The 20,393-nt window shown below is 43.2% G+C and overlaps 1 protein-coding gene across 1 annotated transcript; it reads right to left on the bottom strand.

Moving 5' to 3' along the window:
• Positions 1-582: 582 nt before the first annotated feature.
• On the bottom strand, positions 583-17,417 carry uacab (uveal autoantigen with coiled-coil domains and ankyrin repeats b). The gene is made up of 19 exons (XM_068741737.1): positions 17,355-17,417; positions 16,486-16,616; positions 12,393-12,481; positions 11,911-11,975; positions 10,005-10,062; positions 9,733-9,803; positions 9,316-9,422; positions 7,614-7,795; positions 7,274-7,305; positions 6,893-6,949; positions 6,696-6,803; positions 6,296-6,328; positions 5,798-5,884; positions 5,343-5,373; positions 5,205-5,254; positions 2,279-4,993; positions 1,670-1,822; positions 1,311-1,376; positions 583-848 (listed from the first exon to the last, which is right to left on the bottom strand). Exons 1-19 carry the CDS (start codon positions 17,415-17,417, stop codon positions 777-779), a joined length of 4,170 nt encoding a protein of 1,389 aa, XP_068597838.1. The 3' UTR covers positions 583-776.
• Positions 17,418-20,393: the final 2,976 nt, after the last annotated feature.

Here is a 20,393-nt window from a genome sequence, read left to right as displayed (position 1 = left end):
CTAATCAAAAATCTCATCATTCTATGGCTCAAAAGAAAAAGAAAAAAAAAAATGCCAATAGTTGAAATTTTGGACTACAAATATTCATTTAATTTAAAAAAAGAGAATTTGAATCGATTGATGATGATCTACTCAATACTTTGGATTTTATTGCCAATCCTTACATTTCAGTAGATGAACAGAAAGAAATCCTATTTCTGTGATTGTATAGAGGAGGAACTCGACATGTTTGGACACTGAAACATCAAACTCCAGCAAAATTTGCTCTTAACAGAAACGCACTCTGAGCTGACTGTCGGGTGGGAATGTGAAAAGTAGTCTGTGTTCACGCCCATTTTTCAGCTCAGCAAAAGTATGAAACGGACTCAGAAATAACAGCCATCAGTTGAAGCTGCATGGAAACACAGATTTGCAGAGTCATTTATAGTAGCTCATAAACGCATTGCTGCAGACTACACTAATAGAAATAGTAATGTTTTCCTGCATGTACAGTGTGTAGGATCAATCAAAATGATGTCCACAGGTCAGTTTGACAAATAACGCTCTTGAATAAAATTATTTTTAATTTTGAAGCATTTCTGCCAAAGTTGTTTTTTTTTTTTTTTATCTAAAGTGATTCACAGGACAGATGTTCAGATTGAGCAACCACACGCACACACACTGGGCACCCACAGGGGCCACAGTGTGTGTGTGTGGGGTGTTCTGCAGTGGGAGATGTGAGGGTGGGGACTTTGAGTCGACAGGTAGCTTCTTGTTTTGTGTTTTGGAGGGGAGCTTTAACACACAAATTCTTGCCTCATGCGGATGATCTGCAGCAATGCCGCCTGGACATCTTCATCCATGTGTCCCTATGACAGACAAAGTCAGATAGTCATTTAGCATCTGGTTGTGATTAATGCATCTGAAACCTGCTCACACATTATAGTTACCATTTCATTCAGCAATCTTTCAAACCTTTAACACCTTTTCTCAAGTGCATACATGAATTTTCTCTTCTGCTTTTGGATATTGAAAAAGTGCTAAAAGCTGATTTTACAACCGTCCTGATTTTCAAAAAGGATTTAATCAAACGGGTAAAGGTGGTCTATAATGATTAGACCCATTCTTTAAATTACATAAACTGCACATTTAGGAAAACAATTATGAAATGCACACCTTTAGGGCTCATACAAAGCATGCAAGGAATTTCAATGTGCAGATGTGGATCGGCTATTTGCTGTTCTGTACCAGGTACAGACGAGGGTAATCCTTTACGCACCCCTTTAGCGGGGGTAGAAAAAGATGCCTCGCTTTAGTAGAGCTAAACTTACCTGCGCTGCACTGAGAAGATGAGTTCGATAAATTGAAACCACCTCCCTGTGTTGCCTCTCAGCATCCTTGTAGAGCAGAGGAGGAGACAGAGAGACAGTCCAGTAAACACGGACGTGATGCAGCACAATAAAACGCCTACAGGTAAATAAACACTCGGCATCGTCCAAGTCTTACTTTCACATGCATGCTCACTTTATTTAGCACTTAATGCAGCCGGCATGCGTTTCATTCTACGAAGAGGGAAATTCTTTCCAGTGATTAACAGGAAGACGGTTAATGTGCAGTACGTCCAATGATAATCTAATGCCTCTAATAATTATCTAATACATATTTTGCAACATAATCAAAGCCCACTTACAGCCAGCTGCTGCTGTAGGCCCTTGATCTGAGCTTGGAGTGTGTCAGCGTGCTGCGCCTGCCTCTTATTAGGCGCGTTGCTTGTGTATGCCAGCTGGGACAGGCCGTTCAGTGCCTGCTTCAATCGCTCCACATCTGTCAGCAGCTCTGTGATCTGGCACAGACACTTGTGTTAATATTCATGCAATAGTCTCAGATGTTGGTCACCGCAAACAGAGACTGCCTGTCCTGCAGACTGAAAGATTTTTCAGGGGTGGATGAGTGCATGTTTAATCTACAGGAGTTAGCTATATTTAAAACCATATACTTGCTAAGAAGCAGCTAAATCTCATTAGCATTGAGAAGAATCCAAGTCCACACACTTGGATAATGATCTTTAAGTTGCTCAAATCAAATCAAATACTGTATATGCTAAAAGTGATCAAATAAAAGCTAAAGGTCGTGAACCCACCTGACTGGAACGGGGATCGCTTCATGACACAATCAAAAGACCAAAATGAGGGTTTGATTGTTTTAGCCGCATCTTCTCCCATTAGACAGCTAATGATCTTTGTAAGAATTGTGTTCTGTGAGATTTGGTATCAAGCACAGCTAAATGTATTTCTATTACCTTCTTGTCTTTGGCTTCGGTCTGCTGAGCTGAGGTCTGAATCCTCCTCTGGAGGTCACGGATGGTGCTCAGGGATTCGTCGCATCTCTCCTTCAGCTCCCTAATTTCTCTTTCAATGGCACGGCCCTTCTCCTGCACGGCCTCCGCCTCCGTCCTGGCCCTGTTCTCGTCCTCCCTGGCTTGCATCGACTGCTGCTGGGCCTCTTCACACTGCCGCTCTAAGCCCATCAGCCTGTTGCTCAGCTTGGCAACCTCCTCCTCCAGATGCTGCTTCTCCTTCTTCAGCTGGTTCATTTGGTCTTCCTTGTAGCGCAGTTCCTCAAGCGCTTGCGTGGCTTGGAGGAGCTCCGATTGCAGGGCAGACACATCTTCAGCCCTCTGGGCACTGTTCTCCTCCTCTTCGCGCAGAGCCGTCTGCAGTGCCACGACGTCAGCCTCCAGGGCGTCTGTGGATTTGGTCTGTTGTTGCAGCAGAGAAGCCTGATCCGCGCGGTATTCCTGCAGTTCCCTCTGTAAGGAACAGACCCGGTGAGCCTCCTGCTGCTGGGCCTCCCGCGCTTTCTTGCAGTCAGTCTGGGCTTGCTGCATGGCGTCATGGAGGGCCTTGAGCTCGGTGTCATATGTTGCGATCCGAATCAACTCTGATTTCAAACGGTCCTGAAGATTCTGCATCTGATTTTTGCAAATGGTGTTCTGGCCTTCCAGATCAGCTTTCTGGGACGTCACTTCTTCATGCCGGAGCTCCAAGTCGGCCCATTTCTGAGACAGTTCCTCATACTTGCCCTTGTACTCTTCCTCTACACCTTTGTGCTTCTCACTACTAACTAGAGCAGAGTCTAGTCTCTGTTGGACAGATTCAATCTCGACTTTTAGTTTCTCCTTCTCCTGTTGGTTGCTATGTCCGGTAGACCTCTCCTTGTTGCACTGCTCTTCCGCTTCCATCAGTCTGACTGTCAACTCTCTCACCTGATCAATGTAAGACTGCTCTTTTTCCTCTGCTGCCGTCAGCGGGATGAACCTGGACTGGATTGCCTCCTGTATGGTGTCAAGCTCTTTCTTCTGGGCCACCAGTTCTTGGGTTAGCGTTCCCTTTTCCTCCTGAGCAGACACACACTTTGCTGACGCTTCATTTGCTCTATTCTCTGCCTCAACCACAGCAGCGTTCAACTTGTCTATGGAAGCTCTGTGGTCTTTCATTGGTATAAAATCTCTTTTCATCTCCATCAGGACATGGTCCAACTCTTGTTTCAACTTATCGTTTCCTTCTTTCACCTTCTTCAATTCTTCCCCACGTTCTTTTTCCTTGGTCGCCACCTTCACCATCTGAGCTCGAGAACTCTCCAAGATGGAGGATAACTCCACGTTCCCTTGCTCGTGCTGCCGTCTGGAAACACGCTCACTCTCTAAGCTCTGTTTCAGCGCCTGGATCTGCGTGGTTAGCTGCAGACACTCTTCGTCGCCGTCTTCACATCTCTTCTGAGACAGTTCCATTTTCTTCACCAGGTCTCCGTTGCGAGACCGCAGGTCTTCCATTTCACTCCGTTGAGTCTTGCTAGACGTTTGGATGTTGCTGATGCTCTCCTTCAGCGTGGCCCGTTCGGTTTGAAGCTGTTGAACCTGCGCCTCTGCCTTTCCATAGCGCTCACTGGCTTCCACCAGTCTGTCCTCGAGCTCCTCCAAAGCGGTCGCCATGCTCCTCCGAGCTTCCTCGTGCTCCTGCATAGGTATGTAGTCATTCTCAATCTTGCTGCTGAATTCATCCAGCTGCTCTCGTAGTAGATCTCTCTCCTCCTCGCTCTCCTTCACCTCATGAATCAAAGCCTGGCTTTTGGCAGTCAAATCGACCAGCTTGCTTTTCAATGAAGCGTTCTGATCCTCGAGGGCACCCTGTATCCTCTGCTGCTCCTCAGCAGACGCTGCCCCTGATCCTGCCGGGGATGAAGGACTGTCCAGCCTTCGATGGAGATCAGACACTTCCTCCAACACACGATCGTAGTCTTCCCTTAGTTCAGCAAGATGGCGTTCCTTCTCATCGACGGCATTCGTCAGCAGGTTCTTCATATTGTCAAACTTCTCTGCTGGTACCGTGTTGCCATGTTTGGTCCGGGCCTCCTTTAGCTGGGTTTCCATCTCTGTAAGTGCTTCTGCTAGATCATCTCTTTCCGCGGTCACAGCTCCCAGGTCTTGGTTCAGCCTCTCTGCCTCAGACGCCAGCTGGCTCTCACTGCTCTTGTACTCCTCCAAGGCCTTCTCACTCTGTTTGAGGCGGTTACGAACTCGACCCACTTCGGCTGATGCTCCTTCATACTTAGCCTTGATCTCCTGGAGCTGGAGTCGCATTTCTTCAACGGCCTGGCCGCCCAAGTGTTCCTTAACAGCAACTACATGAGCTTGCAGCTGTTTGACCTTACACTCAGAGTCCAACATCCTCTTCTGGACATCTCCTAAGGCGTCCTCGAGCTCCTGAACCTGCTGGTCAGCCTGTTTCTGGACGGCGTCTCGACTTTGAACCAACTCTTGGCACTCTCTATTTTTACGGTTCAGGGCAGATTGAAGTCGCGCCGCCTCTTCTTCTGCTACCTGTTGTCTTCTCTTCGCCACCTCCATCTCCTTTCGGAGGGCTTCCAGTTCATTGGCGAGGTCCCAGCCAATAGTGGGCTGACTCTTTTCTGGAGGTCTGGACACTGGCCGAGATATGGCAGGATTGTGGAGCATCTGCAGAGAAGGAGGAAAGACATGGCGATTTAAAAACACACCAAACAGACAAAGTTACTGTGATTAACTGCATTGAAAACGAGCCACTAATTAAGAGAGTGAAGGAAAAGAAGTCGTCGACTGCTTTTTAATACTTTCACAAAATTGAAAAATGAAAGAAAGAAGCCTGTGAAAAGAAAGAAAACTTGTTGACTCGTCATGCAAAACTTACCCGAGCTGAATCCAGGCTGTGAGTTTGTTTGACCAGAGCATTTTCTTTACCTGCAGGACAACAGAGGACATTCCATGGACAATATTCTTACAGACTCTTAGTGGAGTGTAAAAAGTCTAGAAATTGAAGGCAGCTGACCTTTGATGACAGATTGTCCAGAGTAGTCCCCCTGTGAATATGTAATAATACACACATTCAGTACAAACGGTTGGAAAGAAAACCTTGAGACTTAAAATAAATCATGCTTTTAAAATAATCTATAGGCAGCAGCAGCAGATTTCTTTCATAAAATTACTCTTATAGTCGTTCATCATTCGGTATACTAAAAACACTTTTTCCCCCCAGAAAAAACGATGTACTTTAAAGAAATGTGACAGCTGAATAACCATTTCATTACGTTTTAACATTCTTGAATGTAGGATTGAGAACAGAACTACTACATCAGAATGCATTAGTGTCAAGCAGGTTCATCCAATAAAGTGAAAACTAAATATATACACTCCAATAAAGCTTCCAGACTTCAGATATGAAACCTGGACTCTCAGGGAAACAAAACAAAGTTTGAGAAGCACTGAATTCAAATGGCGACTAACCAAAGTAGTTCGGAGCTGGACCTTGACGGTCTCCGGGCCTCGAGCGCCTTCTTCTTTGGTACCGAGCAGCACCTTCAGCTGCTCTCTCTGATTTAACAGAAGAAACGCAAAAACATGAGTCGGTCTGGCAAAAGTAAACAGACTCATTATAATAATCACAGACAGCATGAGAAAGTTGATCTTTAGTTGGAATATTTTGTTGGTCTGTCTGACCCCATTTTAAATCAGATTTTGAGCACAGCACTTGAGCTTGACTCCCGGATGTGTCAACCTGACTTTAATTGACTCCTAATTTTAGTTTTTAAAGCTAAGAACCCCTCACTTGCACCTACGACTGCTCGTGCTGTGTAATGATGATGTAACTGCAGGTTAATTACACTGCAACAAACACTTAACACAGTGTTTCAGTTCACTTTTCAATGAAAGAGGGACAAAGGACAAAGGCTTTTAAACCAGGTTTTTTTTTTTTACGTTCAATTAGGGAGTTTTGTTTCCTACCTCTTTCTGAATGTCTTCTGCACTTATTTTTTCCTGTAGGTGAAAAAGAACAGACTAAAGTGAGTTGAAGAATTTAGCATGCAGAGCTCAGCCATAAAGGTTTAAATGCATTTGAGGGTTCAGGTTCTTATCCTCACTCTGAGAGAAATGCCCGAGGTTAAGAAATAATTATAAACATTTTGATTTTTTATTGCCCTTATTATGCTAGAAGAACTATAAGGCTAAGAATGGATGACTTGGCTTTCACTTTTATATTGGCTTACATTCATCACCCAAAGCAGCCAACCCAAAAGTAACTAGTAGGACCTGAAGGAGTCACACAGTGTGAAGAGTAAGCACGTTTTGAGGGCTGTGCTGTAAGACTTTGTCAGTTGCTCTTGCTGTAGCTTGCATCATTTACCTGTGTGAGCTGCTGCTGCAGCACGCTGACCTTATCCATCAGGGCTGCCTGCTCCTGACTATACTGGATTAGACTTCCCTGCAGGGTCTCGTTCTCTTTCTCCAAGTCCTAAAATACACATCCACACTCAAAACCATAAAGCGCAAAAATTTAAACCACACCCTAAACCCAATAAGGAAAACCTCTAAAGGACTCACCTGTATGATCTGCTCTCTTCTGTGAGCTTCAGCTGCCTCCGATCGCTCCACTGAAAGCTGCAGATAAACACGGTCATTTTAACAAGCCGAGAGTCATAGTCTCTCCAGCGTGTCCTGGATGTTCCCCGTGTTTTAGCAACACAGGTTGGAAGGATTCTGACATGGTAATTTTAATAATGGCTTAGAGGAACAAGCAGCCTCGACCTTTTCAACTTTTAACAAACAGGACAGCGCGAATACAATGGCAGAGTTAAGTTAATTGCTTTTCACTTCGTGCTTCGCGTACACAAAGACATTCTCCAAAATAAATGAACTTAGAGATAATTTGCATTTCTCAGTGAGGTGTAACAGATGACAACCAGTACAATGATTTATTCTTACCTGTCGCTTCCACTGTTCCATCTTTGAAGCCTCTGTAAGAAGACAAGAAAAACAAGCTACCGGTAAGCTTTAGGAACAAGCTGTTTTTGACGCAAGTTACCAAGACACAGAAATTGTGTTAACAAATATGTTCAGTGAAAGAAAAGCACACAAGAAGGACTAAACATATTACAAACATGAAATCAGGTCCTTCAGTCCGAGACAACACCAGCAACAACAGAACGCATTTAAGGTTACCGTTCCCTTAGAACACATCTTAACTGTATTAAGAAGCCTCATCTTTTTTAAGCTATTTACACAATGGCATGTCGGCTCTGTCTCAACATGGTCAACGTCTAACCTCTGGTGGCTTTGTCCAGGTAACTTCTGACCATTGAAAGCAGTTCTGGGCTCTTGCTGAGGCGAGCGTAGTGAAATGCATCGTGACCCAAGCCATCCACAGCCTTCACGTCAGCGCCACTCTTCAGCAACACCTCCACCGCATCCTTACAGCCGTACTCGCAGCCCAAAATCAGAGCGGTCCTGAAGGTGTCAGAGAAACAATGAAAACAGTCACCGAGAATGATGCTCTCAAATCAACACACAGCAAAAACTACGACTCACTGAATATTTGTTGCTGAATATTTCATTCCTGTGTTTTCAACATAAGTCACTGTTTATTGTATTTTCTAGAAATATTGTGGCTGGGAATACATAATAAATCACATCCTATTGCTCTGACAAACTCTATATTCTATTGGAAAAGTGAAATAGTAAGAGACTGTCTGTCTGTCTGTTAGCAAGATAACTCAAAAGGTTCTGGACGGATCTGGATGACATTTAATAATAATAATAATAATAATACATTTTATTTATATAGCGCTTTTCTGAAAACTCAGACGCTTTACAGTGTACATAATATGAAAACAGTAAAGAAATACAGAAAATACAAACAATAAAAATGTGAACACGGATATAAAATCAATAAAATTCAAACAGTAAAATTATACATTAAAAGTGAACACGGTTATAAAATCAATAAAATTCCAACGGTAAAATTATATATATTTGCAGGAAATATTGGGAATTTTGCCAGGAAGAGATGAATACATTTTATTAATGATCCAGAAGAGATCCTGGATCACTTTAAAATGTTTGTCAATGGAGGTCCAAATTTGTTCCTCAATATCGTGTTAGATTATTGACCAATCGATCTTAACACCGAATTTCATCCGGATCGGATTCACAATGGAGTCAGTAAAAAGTATTACATTTTAGCATCAAAAACCACATTTACAGATTCAAAAATCAGTTAAAAATACTCCAAACTCCGATTCACTTTTCATGGTTGGTGTATAAAGATACCATGAACCATTCAGAACCTTTTGATGATGATCCAGATTACCATGTGGACGGTGTAAACCCAATTAGGAGGGAAACGAGCTGCACGACAGAGGTCTGCACTCTGAGTGCTCCTCTAGTTATTATTATCCAATGTCTCCCTTTATGAAACGTATTGTATTTTCTTTTCTTTCCCATTTACCAATTGCCGAACTTTATGTTATCAGAAAAACATTATTGCTTCAAACGCCATGTGGGTCAAAGTCTCTTACTTGTTTTGTTTGTCTCGGATGGTGATATCAGCCCCACGCTCCAGCAGCAGCTGACAGATCCGGCAGAGGTCTGCACTCTGAGTGCTCCTCTAGTTATTATTATCCAATGTCTCCCTTTATGAAACGTATTGTATTTTCTTTTCTTTCCCATTTACCAATTGCCGAACTTTATGTTATCAGAAAAACATTATTGCTTCAAACGCCATGTGGGTCAAAGTCTCTTACTTGTTTTGTTTGTCTCGGATGGTGATATTAGCCCCACGCTCCAGCAGCAGCTGACAGATCCGGCAGAGGTCTGCACTCTGAGTGCTCCTCTAGTTATTATTATCCAATGTCTCCCTTTATGAAACGTATTGTATTTTCTTTTCTTTCCCATTTACCAATTGCCGAACTTGATGTTATCAGAAAAACATTATTGCTTCAAACGCCATGTGGGCCAAAGTCTCTTACTTGTTTTGTTTGTCTCGGGTGGTGATATCAGCCCCACGCTCCAGCAGCAGCTGACAGATCCGTGGATGACACATCTGAGTTGCTAGCACCAGCGGTGTCTTGCTGTCCTGGAGAAGAGCCAATAGCATCCAGATAAGCACACACAAGTGCATGTATCCACAATAAATTACACAAAACAGTGTCAGTCTAGCCAATCTTAAGAAATCAATTTGTCACCAACTTCAGAAGAGTAATCCTGTTTAAAGCCAGTCCTCATTCAAGCAGACTTGCTTTTACCTTTTCGCACCGCTTAGCCTGATCATACATGTAGCTAAACACAACACAGCAGCCTTCCTGGAGAGAAATCGGCTTTTCTACAGCACTGATCAAACACGTGCAAAAATAAAAACTGAAATGGATTGAGAGATAAATTCTCACAAAGTCACTGATGTTCACGGAAGCCCCGCTATCACAGAGAAGTTTCACACTGGAGGGGCAGCCGGCCATGACTAGAGAGACAAAAAGCAGAAACATTTGCAGTCAGTTCATCTCATTTACTGAAAAACATTAACTGAGCTCAGGAACGACATGGTTTATGGTGTGAGAAAATCTGCACAAGAAAAATGAAGAGCACATTTTTACATTAGCAGTATTTTTTAGCCTTTATACGACATTTATAATCTAGTAACAGAGCCTTCACTTGGTCTTACCTGCATCATGAAGTGCTGTTCTTCCCTGTAGATCCACATTTCCAACTGGACAGTTGTGCTGCAGAAGTTGGAACAAGTGAGGCAAATTATTTCACTAATGTTCGAATAATACTCGAAGTCTGACGTGTAAAATATAATTGTAAAATCTCCATTCTCAAAAGCAACAACAATCTACAATAGTTTTGTGAACAAATAATTAAAATGAGAAAATTAATGCCCAAGGACTTTAATGACGGGAAAAAAACTTTGATGTGGATCTCCATCATTGGTGAATATGAACAGATTGTCATGAAAAGCTTAGAAATATAAAAATATGCAGGCCAAAAATTCATAATTATGAGTCGCACACTTTAAAGCCCTCGACGAATTTTTGAAATTCGACTTAATTTTAATTCCAAACGGAGATCTGTATAAAAGTGAAGTGGAAAGACACAACAGGGGTGTGAAAATATGACAACCTGAAGCATTACTTAGCAACCAGCAATTAACAAAAATGTCTTCAAATTGGGAAGCAGCGAAATGTCCATGTGCTTCTTACCGTCCAATCAGAGGACGGAATCAACCAGCATTTAACGAGTAAGGTAAGTAATCGTTTTATAGCACGCCAGTCAAGCTGTGCTTGATGCATGTGTAAGACATGGCGGTGGACTGCTGCCGGTGCGGCGTCGCCCCTCCGCTTTGATCAGCATTAACTGGCAAAGCTAGCAAAGAAGAGACATCATCCAGTGGCCCTGAATGATTCCTGCACAAAAAAGGCTTTGTTTTGATAGGCACTACAAATGTGCATGCATGTAGCGTAAAATAGCGCCCCCCCCTCCTCTCGGTGAACGAAAACGAAAAAGTGAAGTGAAGTAAACTTTTATAAAGACGCTAAGAGGGCGACCTCAAATACAGATCTGTAAAACCAAGACATTGATATTCAGCGGAAGTCATTCATATTCAAATTAAATAACAACAAGCCAATTAAAACATGCGTTTCAGGCAGCTAATGTCAATGGTGTAACAACTAAGATAATGATTATTGATATAGGCCCTTTCCCCTGGTTGGCAGTGGAACCTGAGATGAGCCAGCAGGCAGGTCATATTAGGGTAAGTGGCGCCGTGCTGATCTACTTGTGACATCTCTACAGAGTCAGTCAGCTGGTTGGTCAGCAGCATCTGTGGTGACGAGGGTATGTTATGAAGCCTTGCGCACTCAAAGCTAACAGGGGCCTGATGTTGCTGGGTAAGCTCGCCAGTGAGCTCTGCCTACCCCCCCCCCCTATAAAAACCCAGCTCTCTCTAGCAACAAGGGCCAAAAATGAGCCCCAGGCTCAAATGACAATGCTCGGGGAAGGGGAGGGGAACGAGTGTCTGTGGGGTTGGAGGGGTTGGAGGGGTCGATGAGAGCCAACGTTAGTGGGGGATATCCTACACCTTTAGGGGTTGGGTTGGCAGGGAGGTAGTGGGGGTGTCGGCATCCAGCTGCTATGTCTGGTGCGATGACGGCACCAAGAATGGACGGCAGGCTTGCAGGAGGGAAAGATTGTCAACACCACCGACAACCGCCTGGACTATGAGGGTGGGGGGGGGCTACGATGCTGTGAGAGCATAACAATGCATAAATCCTCCAGTGGGTCACCGTGACTCAACAAGGGCCACTGTGGAACGGGCACAGCCAGGACCGTTAGCCAATAAGTATGTCACTGAGCTGAGAGGGAAACTCCTTCTACTGGCCAGAGCTGCTCTGAGGAACATATCTTCAGTGTAAGATGCATCTATCTGTAACTATCACCAACAACTAAAATACAAACAAAAAATACATTCAAAGAACAATCTGGAATCATCGTAAAAGTCGGAACATTTTCTCATAATGACCATGCACATATAGAAAATATAGAGAACATGGAGGACGATAAGCCTTTACCTGCAAGAGTTTCTGCACACACAAAGAATGTCCATTTCGTGATGACAGATGAAGCGCATTTTTACCTGAAAACAATGAATGAAGCAATCAGAACACAAAGCAAAGTTTCAACCGAGTGCCTATTTCTTAAACCCGCTCAGGCTGATAAGGATAATCCCTATATCAGCTTTTTCAGTGGGAATCCATGCCCAATCTTGCATTGAAAAAAAAAAACTGTGCATGTAAAACAAAAAAACAAAACATAGCAAAACAGAAGCCATGAGATCCAAACAGAGGTTTGGAAAACATCATTACTGGTCTGAAGGTGTCAAGGAATAGTGTCCCTCTTGTACCAAGTCAGCCATTCAATTCTATTTTGTAATACTGCAAGGAAGTTTGTATTATTACATCAATCTTAAAAAATGAGGGGACAAAATACTGGAAGCAAATCAAAGATTATAAATACAACTCCGAGATACTGCTCTCATAAAACCTGAACTCACCAGAGGCATCGGTCGCGGTGATATCAACATTGTGTCCAAGAATGAGATTGAGACAGTCGAGATGTCCTCGTGTTGCAGCCAAATGGAACCTGAGCAGCAAGAAGAGAGAGAAAAATGAAGAGAAGGAAAAAACAGGGAGCTACCAAAGTGTAGCGTTGAAAAAGCAGTAAAAAGATAAAAGAAGGGATGTGGCAGAAATGTAAAGATTAGTGAGGGACTGCAAACATACAACCTGGTACCTTGTTATCAGCAAGATCTGTATTCTTAAAGCTCATAACACGAAAGGTCACGGTCGCTAATGGCAACAGATACACAGCTGTCCTCCTGAGCTTCATTTTTGTTTCCATAATATACAGCTGAACAAATATTCCCACTTCTTCCTAAATTTTTACTTACATTTTTTTGGAGTCTCCCAATTTAGAATTATTAGATATGATTAACAAGAGTTCAGCTTAGAATAATGTTGCTATTATACGCTGAAAATATACATGACACATTCTACATTTATTCATGAAAAATGTATTGGTAATTTCTGAAATAACAGAGCTTTAAACAGCTACTTGATAAACCTTGAAATGTGATAATGGTGATTTTTATTATTATTATTATTTTCTTTTTTAATCAGTCCAGTGAAGTTTGCATATTCCCTTACTACTCACCACCCCAATTAAGCAGCGTGCCTTTGCCAACACGTCTTTAATCATCACTTCTGACTGGAAGCATTCCTTTTACCTTCTCTGATTTAACCCACAGCAGCACTGCCACCACCGGCCATGAAGGTCTGAAAAGCACTTGTGTGAAAACCAATCTCAGTCTGTCACCCATCAAGTCACATGAACCTGTTTATGCACCAACCCCAAAGTATCTGCCAAGGAGACAGCTAGGCTGTCACCTCAACACTGGTGCGGGTATTAAAAGCCGTGTTGATGGCCAGGAGACGCTGGTTCTCTGGGGAGCAGTGGAGGGTCTCGACCGCTCAGAGCACTGACTTTCTCACGACGTAGAACGAATGGCAGGAAACCTAGTAAGAGGTTTCACATGAAACGCACGTATTTGACACGCTGCATAAAGTCCCGACATATTTACAAGAATATTTGTTTACGGAAAGTTAATGTAAATGTATTAAAATATATATTTTAAAAAAAACTGTGGTTAGCTGAGCTCAGGCTGCCGACAGAAACTAACAAAACACGTTCTAGGGAGTCGATTATTTTGGTGGTAATGCAACTAGAGACTAACGGATATAGTTTTAATTTTCACATCTGCTCCCCGGCAGCTTTCAGGTTGACAACCTGCAGGATACTGTTATTTTTAGGACAGGGAAGAGTAAAACTAAGAGTACCGGTACATTAAGAGTACATGTTTGTAGCTAAGCCATATATGTTGATGCGCTTCTCTGAAGGTAGTCAAATATACTGTGACCATTGCAGCTTTAAATTGTCCCTTGTCGCACACCGTAGATGAAGAGTTCAGCAAGATTTAGTTTGTTTTCTCCACAACCCACCTGAATGGTCGTGTTTCAGAAAAATAAGTTTAAGCGCAAAAACTCAAAGTATGTGTGCAAGTTTATTAATGCAGTCCACATAATTAAAAACCCGACTGTCCTTTCATTAAAAACAAAAACAATACACACACACACATCTGCAGTAGAGACCCGACTGTGCCCTCATCCAACTTATTACTATTCTAAAAAGGCATATTGACAAAACTCAACCTCGGGGCATGTGAGAGTATCTCAGCGGCAGTTTAATGCTGCAGGGCGAGGCGTGGCTGTTTTAAGTGGTATGCTGTCAGCGAGGATTTCTCTTACTGCGCAAGGCGTCCTCTGCCAGATATCACAACTGCACAGCATGAGCAGGTGCGATGGGTGGTCCTGCCTCGCTGGGATCCAGCTACAGTGTCATCACAGTGACGCAAATAGTTTACTCAGCTGGAGGCCACAGCAGAACGGTTAGAATTTAATTCATTAGTTTCACACTGTAAGGCTAATCCAGGTCACACCAAATTATATATCTTGGGTTTGCAGTGCGTAATTAGCTTCCCCCCGCTGAGGTCCATGATTACCGGGGATTGTCATTCGACATTCCTTTGCTGCCAGAAAGCCATTGACCCATACGGGTCTGTGTGTGTGTGGCCTACTGAGCTAAAGGCGGAGTAGCTGAGCTGTGAGGTCGGTTCACTTTTAGTAAGAGTTGATTTGGTTGGCCACAGTTGTAGGTCGAGTTCTGCCAAATTCTAGCACCATATTATGGAACAAGGCGTTTACGGTACCTGGTTGTGTGCGTAATTGGGTTTATTTGCATGCGTGCCTGGATGCAGTCATGAATCTTTTCAATGGTGTCAATAAAGAATTTCTCACACGGCTAAAAATACTAAACACCTTTACGTCAGGAATCTGGTGCTCTATAGTTATATGCTTTAACAATGCCTTTATCAAAATAAACCTGAAGCACAGCCCGTGACCAGCGAGTTCTCCATATATCTAGGATTAAAGGAGGGCGCCGGGCCTCCCAAAATGCTGGTGTTGGAATCAGGTTACTTTTAGGCAGAAAAGATCTGTATGAGATAACTGAAATATCTCATCGTCTTAGATGGCCTAGATGCAGCAACACACATTTCTTTACACATATTACCTTTATTTTAACCTACTTGAGTCCCTATACCTTCCAATTCTCCTAATTTAGATTGTTATATCTCGTACTAAACTGTATCCAATCTAAAAAAAAAGTAACATAAAACAGGGGAAATACATTTTATATTATACTATTTAATTTCAGAAAAAAAACATACATAATACCACTGCCCTTAGAAACTAAATCCACCTGCATGAGCAACAGGTTGCAGCTGAACTAGACACACTCAGGCCCGATCGCTCACTGCCCTGTTCAATCAACTGATCACCACAGAAGTGATTGTTTGATTTGACTGACAGTCAATGACTGAAATATACTGTGTCGGTATAGAATTGTTAGAAATCTGTGTAACCTATTATTTACAAATGGATACGAGTTTGGAAAAATGGTTCGCCTTCGAAGACGCTGACCAGCCTTCAGAAGTTCCTCCGGGAGTACAGCGGACGTTCATTCGGGAAATCACAAAAGATTCAAAGAAAACGTCCAATGGACGGTATGCCACTCTGAAGTTCTTTAGACATCACGCACTTCAATAAAAAGGTCATTCTTCATGTCTCCACTTGTCAAAACACATTTAGCAAAAAATGACATCCATGGCAGAGTGATGAGCAAAAAGCCGCTGCTATCCCAGAGGAACATTGAACCTGAATTGTGACATGACATGAGCAGTTCATGCCCACAGAGCCTCCAGCCTACATTTTTACACTGCTGATTTAGGTATTAGACAACATTTTGCATTTTATGTTTAGTCAGGTTGCCTTTGTTTTCTCTGTTGAAATTATAGTTTGAAAATCAGACACAATTTAGTGTTAGAAATCCACAAAAGTAGAAGGAATCTGGTGCAGGTCAGATTAATTTTATACCTTAGTAATAAACGGACACCGATAATAGCCTGCAGAAATGTTTTAGTTGGAGTTGCAAACAGAGTCATTTCCTGTGGGGACTACAAAAACAACCTCTGTCCAATGTGGTCACAGTCGTTCTTAATACCAACCCCCCCCCACACTGACCAGCAGTCCGATGGGCACTGAATGGGTTATTTCTGGATAGAAATGTGGATAGGGAAAATGGACATATTTTAATGCCTCTCATATGCAGCTGGATGAAGGTTTCACATTTTGGAGCTGGTATTTCTCAAAAAAATACTTTTAATAAGAGTGACCTAACTACAAAAGGCATTTCCATGGATGTCTTATCTAGGAAGTGGGGTCAGGAATGTGTGGCCACTACAATGTTTGGAATTTGTGAAGCGCAGAGTTTTTGTATGCTCAGAAATCCATGGCTGCACATAACTATGAAGAGAAACCAAATAGAAACCACGAGTGAGGTTAGCTACAAAAACCACCTTCAATCCATCAATGTAACCTATTTCTCTACAGATGTTCAGCTCAATATGCAATTCACTTAAATTCACAGACTATGAATGTAAACACAGTGGACATGGGAGTGTCTTTACTCACGCAGAGCGTCCTTCCACGTCAAGCTTGGTAGGGATGATGCCCTTCTTGCTGAGGACAGCAGCCACCTTATCCACCTCTCCACGTTCCACAGCCTTCATCAGCCGGTCGTCATACTTGTTCCAGTCTGTGTTCTGACAAGAAAGGGGAGCCATCAGATACACAGCTACTGTAATTAGTTCAACAGGAGGTAGGAACACTGGTTTACATTTTTTAGAGCTTAAATAAATAGAAATACATTTATATACCGGTAGTACCAATTTTGATACAAAAATGAATGTTGAGGGGGGGGGATTTTTGGGGCGTAGCATGGTAACAGAACGTGCCAGGAATCTACTGTGCTGCAGATTCACTAAATTTCCAAATGCAAGTGAAGGCTACAAAGGAAATGAATACAGTTACAGCCTCTGGGAAGCACATTTAAGTATGAGTAATGATGGCTGTAGAGAGAACACAAGAACAAAGGTAAAGGTATGCTTATATTAATACAGCTGACAGTACAAGTTACACGGATGAATGAGTCATTCATACACCAATGCTCTAATCACAGGCATTTGCATTTGTAGAAGAAAACAATGTAAGAGCAGAGCAACTGCAGATAATGAATACCTACAAAGTGCATGGAGGTGCATTTCAGCCAGCGGCTCATCTTGGGTGAATGAAGCTGGTCCTTGCACCTTGCTACTGAAAAGGTCGCCACTGTTCCGGTTTACAAGAGCAAAAATAGAGAAAAATAAAAAGCGTATAAATGATCCCCTCGGTCTCAGCCCACTCAACCAGCGAGTGGACTAGATAGCAAAAAGGTAACAGTGAAGGAGGTCCTCTTATCAAAAGGCTCAGCCTCTGGAGTTCCCCTCACTCGAAGCACAGACCTTCATGGGGAAGGATTTTCTAAGCATTCCTGTGTTGCTCATGGGCTCAGCCTGTGAGTTCATCACTGCACAGCAGTTGAAGGTTTTTTTTTTTATGGTTAAGGGAGTAGAAGGTAAGAGGAGGAAGGAAAGGAGGTGGAGAAGCAGTTGGGCCAGCCCTGCCAGCCCTGGGACCTGCCCTGGCCGGCAACTGCAACTCCTCCTCGGGGGGGGAAGTCAGCTCAGTCTGACAACCTCTTGCCTCCCCCGCAAGTTTCTTCCCCTCTGTCCTCAAACCTGTTCACGTCGGTCTTCTGGTTTTGACTCTACTCCTCTTCTCTGAGCTGATTTCTATGTGTAAAATGTTTTTGGGTTATCGAGTTGTAAACCGAGGCTGCTCTCTCCGTTCCGCTTCTGTGCTCAATGAGTGGTCTCCAGTGTCTTCACCCCCAAATGGCAAGTCTGTGAGACTGACTGGGGTAAATATGTGAGCTCCCCCAGGTTTAAAATATCACCCCCTCCCTGGTAAACAGCGGCGGCGCAGACAGCCCTGTAGACTGGTTACCTCTTTATTTTTTGACCCTCCAACCTTTCTGTAGTGACTGATAGGAAGACGGGGGCTAAGAATACATTCTGGACATTCCAGCACCATGAGTAATGGCTTTAGTGTCTATCACCACTGCCAGCATGAAACAAGCCCAGCCAAAAAGACCTTGCTTACATTGCCACCCGCCCACCATGTGCCCGGCTTGCCTCCATCTGAAAATATTAATGTCAGAGGAGGATTACGGTTTGCACATTTGCACAGGACACCCGTGGGCCAAGAGCTGCCGTTAACCCATCCATTTAAAAGAGGGTGGCGCGCCGCCAAAGCCCTCTGATCCTACCTGCACAGTAACAAGGTTAGGTCAGCCTTTTAACAATCAGCTGCTGCACCGACCAATACAAACAGGCTGCCTACTTATGTACAGCACACTATCAGCCCCTACATCTTATTTGCATTGTATTAAGGTAAATTACATGGAATAATTAGTTTATAAATAAAAAAGAAAGATCGTTCTGAGACAGCAACCCAAGGACGTCTATAATTTACACACTGCATCCAGCCTTGTGTTACCGTCTGCTGCCAGACTGGCGTTAACAGAGCAGCACTGATATCCACAAACGTGTAAAAAGATCTTCTCCATATGACCCGTCATATGAAGCAGCAGGAATCAACTTACAAAAGCTGCTCAGCCCAGCACAGAGACAAAGGCGCCAAAATGGCAGCTCGCCACGTAGCATGCTGTACCACAGTCACAAAAATATCTCACACGGGTGTGCGCAGCTGTGTGTATATTTGTTTGAGAATCTGTTTATGCACTAGTTCGTGATAGGGCTGTTAGGCAGCAAGAGTGGTTTCAAAGCACGGCGGAAAGAGACACAAAAATACTGTAAATTAGTACCAGATATTATTATTTATGCCTGGTGGACTGATCGACCAATGAGCTTTGAAACCAATCACACCACCACCGGCAGCAGAAAGGAAATTCCTTTAATGTAGATAAGAAGAAAAAAGAAAATATTTAAAAAACACTATAATGTCCTTGATTTGTGCACCAAGATGACCAAAGAGTGAAGTGGAAACAATATTCATCTTTTACCATATGAAACTGAAACACATTTAGAAACACCTGACAAACATCACCTGACTCTGGGTGTGACGGATCAGCCACTACCTGTCGGCACAGCCGTATTCAGGACTGCCGTCATCTTTAGTTCAGGTTTTCCATCACTGTCTTCAGGCCATAACTCTAACACCCCAGTAATGGCTCTCACATTTCTATACAGATTAAATCACCAGCAGAAAATATCCCACCGGTCATCTGATAAGAGACTGACGTCAAGAACAAAACATAAAACTAATTGCCAGTATGTTAAGTGTTAAGTCATATCTGATGCCAAACTGCAGTCGCTGATGTGGTGTCATGAGATTATGGAGATGATTATAATAGCACAGAAGGAGACGTTATGTCATGAAATGACAACATGCAGGCCCTCTGCAGCAGAATTTAATGTAAGCAGGGATTCAAGTCGGCTAAAAACGGAAGCCGAACAGAAAACAAAACAGTTAAACAAGCTGCCAACTGGACATTTTTATTAAATGTTTTCAGAAGTCATTCTTGCTTTAAGATAATACGGATATTGATAAGCCTCCAAACAGCTAACCAAATAATGAAAAGCATTTCCTTAAAAACAATCCAGCACCCTTTGACAATTATGTGAAACGCAGTTCACCGTCTATGTTGCACCATAAACGCTCAACAGAAAATATGACCACCACGGAGCTCACCCCACTTCCTCATCCATAAGGTTCCCGCAGGTGAGGTAACGTGCACCTTTCCAAACTCATAACGCACCCGCCCACAATAACACCGACCCACCACGCACCTTGATGATGTGCAACACCTGTGCCACCTCAGTAATATACACATTCACCAGTTTGACTCCTACACTACTGCATTAGAATGTCTGCTGCTCCTACAGCCATGCCACTACAAATCCTTATTGAGTGCAATTTTAAAAGATAAGAAAATACTCTAATGTAGAACAAAGCAATGCAGGGAATGCACGGCGATCACCAATCTGTGGCCACAGACCTGTGCATGTTGCAGTCAACAGTGCATGTAGAGTGCAAAATGAAAACCTTCAGGACCAGAACCAAATGGGGATGAGGAGAATAGACGGAGAGAGAATATGTGAAGTGAACAAATGTCAAAGAATATGTGGAGAGGTGAGAGAATGGCATGATACAGCATTCCTGTGGTCAGTCTTTCCTGGCGGGACAGGTAAGCTGATGCTACAGAGGGAAAGGCCTCTCTTGGGTCGGACCAGGCCATCCACTGATGGTTCAGGCCAGGTGTCCCGGGAGAGGCACTCTGTTTTTGGTATGTACATGAGGCACTCTTTGAATATCTGCGTAACTGCTAAACACAGGTCCTCTCTTGCTGGGCAGAGTATGGCCTGGATGCTGGACTGACAGCCCTCTAGTGGTCACAAGAAGCACGGCGGTTCCAATTC

Source organism: Brachionichthys hirsutus, chromosome 1, assembly GCF_040956055.1.
Source record: "Brachionichthys hirsutus isolate HB-005 chromosome 1, CSIRO-AGI_Bhir_v1, whole genome shotgun sequence".
Taxonomy (NCBI): Eukaryota; Metazoa; Chordata; class Actinopteri; order Lophiiformes; family Brachionichthyidae; genus Brachionichthys; species Brachionichthys hirsutus.
Note: the sequence above shows the minus strand (reverse complement) of the source record. Positions and strands in the feature narration are given on the sequence as shown.

What these genes read in the sequence shown, in the direction of transcription:
- uacab (XM_068741737.1), bottom strand. Translation starts at nt 17,417, where the DNA reads ATGAACTCACAGGCTGAGCCCATGAGCAACACAGGAATGCTTAGAAAA. An exon ending in AACAGCACTTCATGATGCAG is followed by an intron (nt 9,804 to 10,004) that starts GTAAGACCAAGT and finishes TTGTCTCTCTAG; the next exon opens with TCATGGCCGGCTGCCCCTCC. An exon ending in ACAGCCTGGATTCAGCTCGG is followed by an intron (nt 4,994 to 5,204) that starts GTAAGTTTTGCA and finishes CCTTCTCTGCAG; the next exon opens with ATGCTCCACAATCCTGCCAT.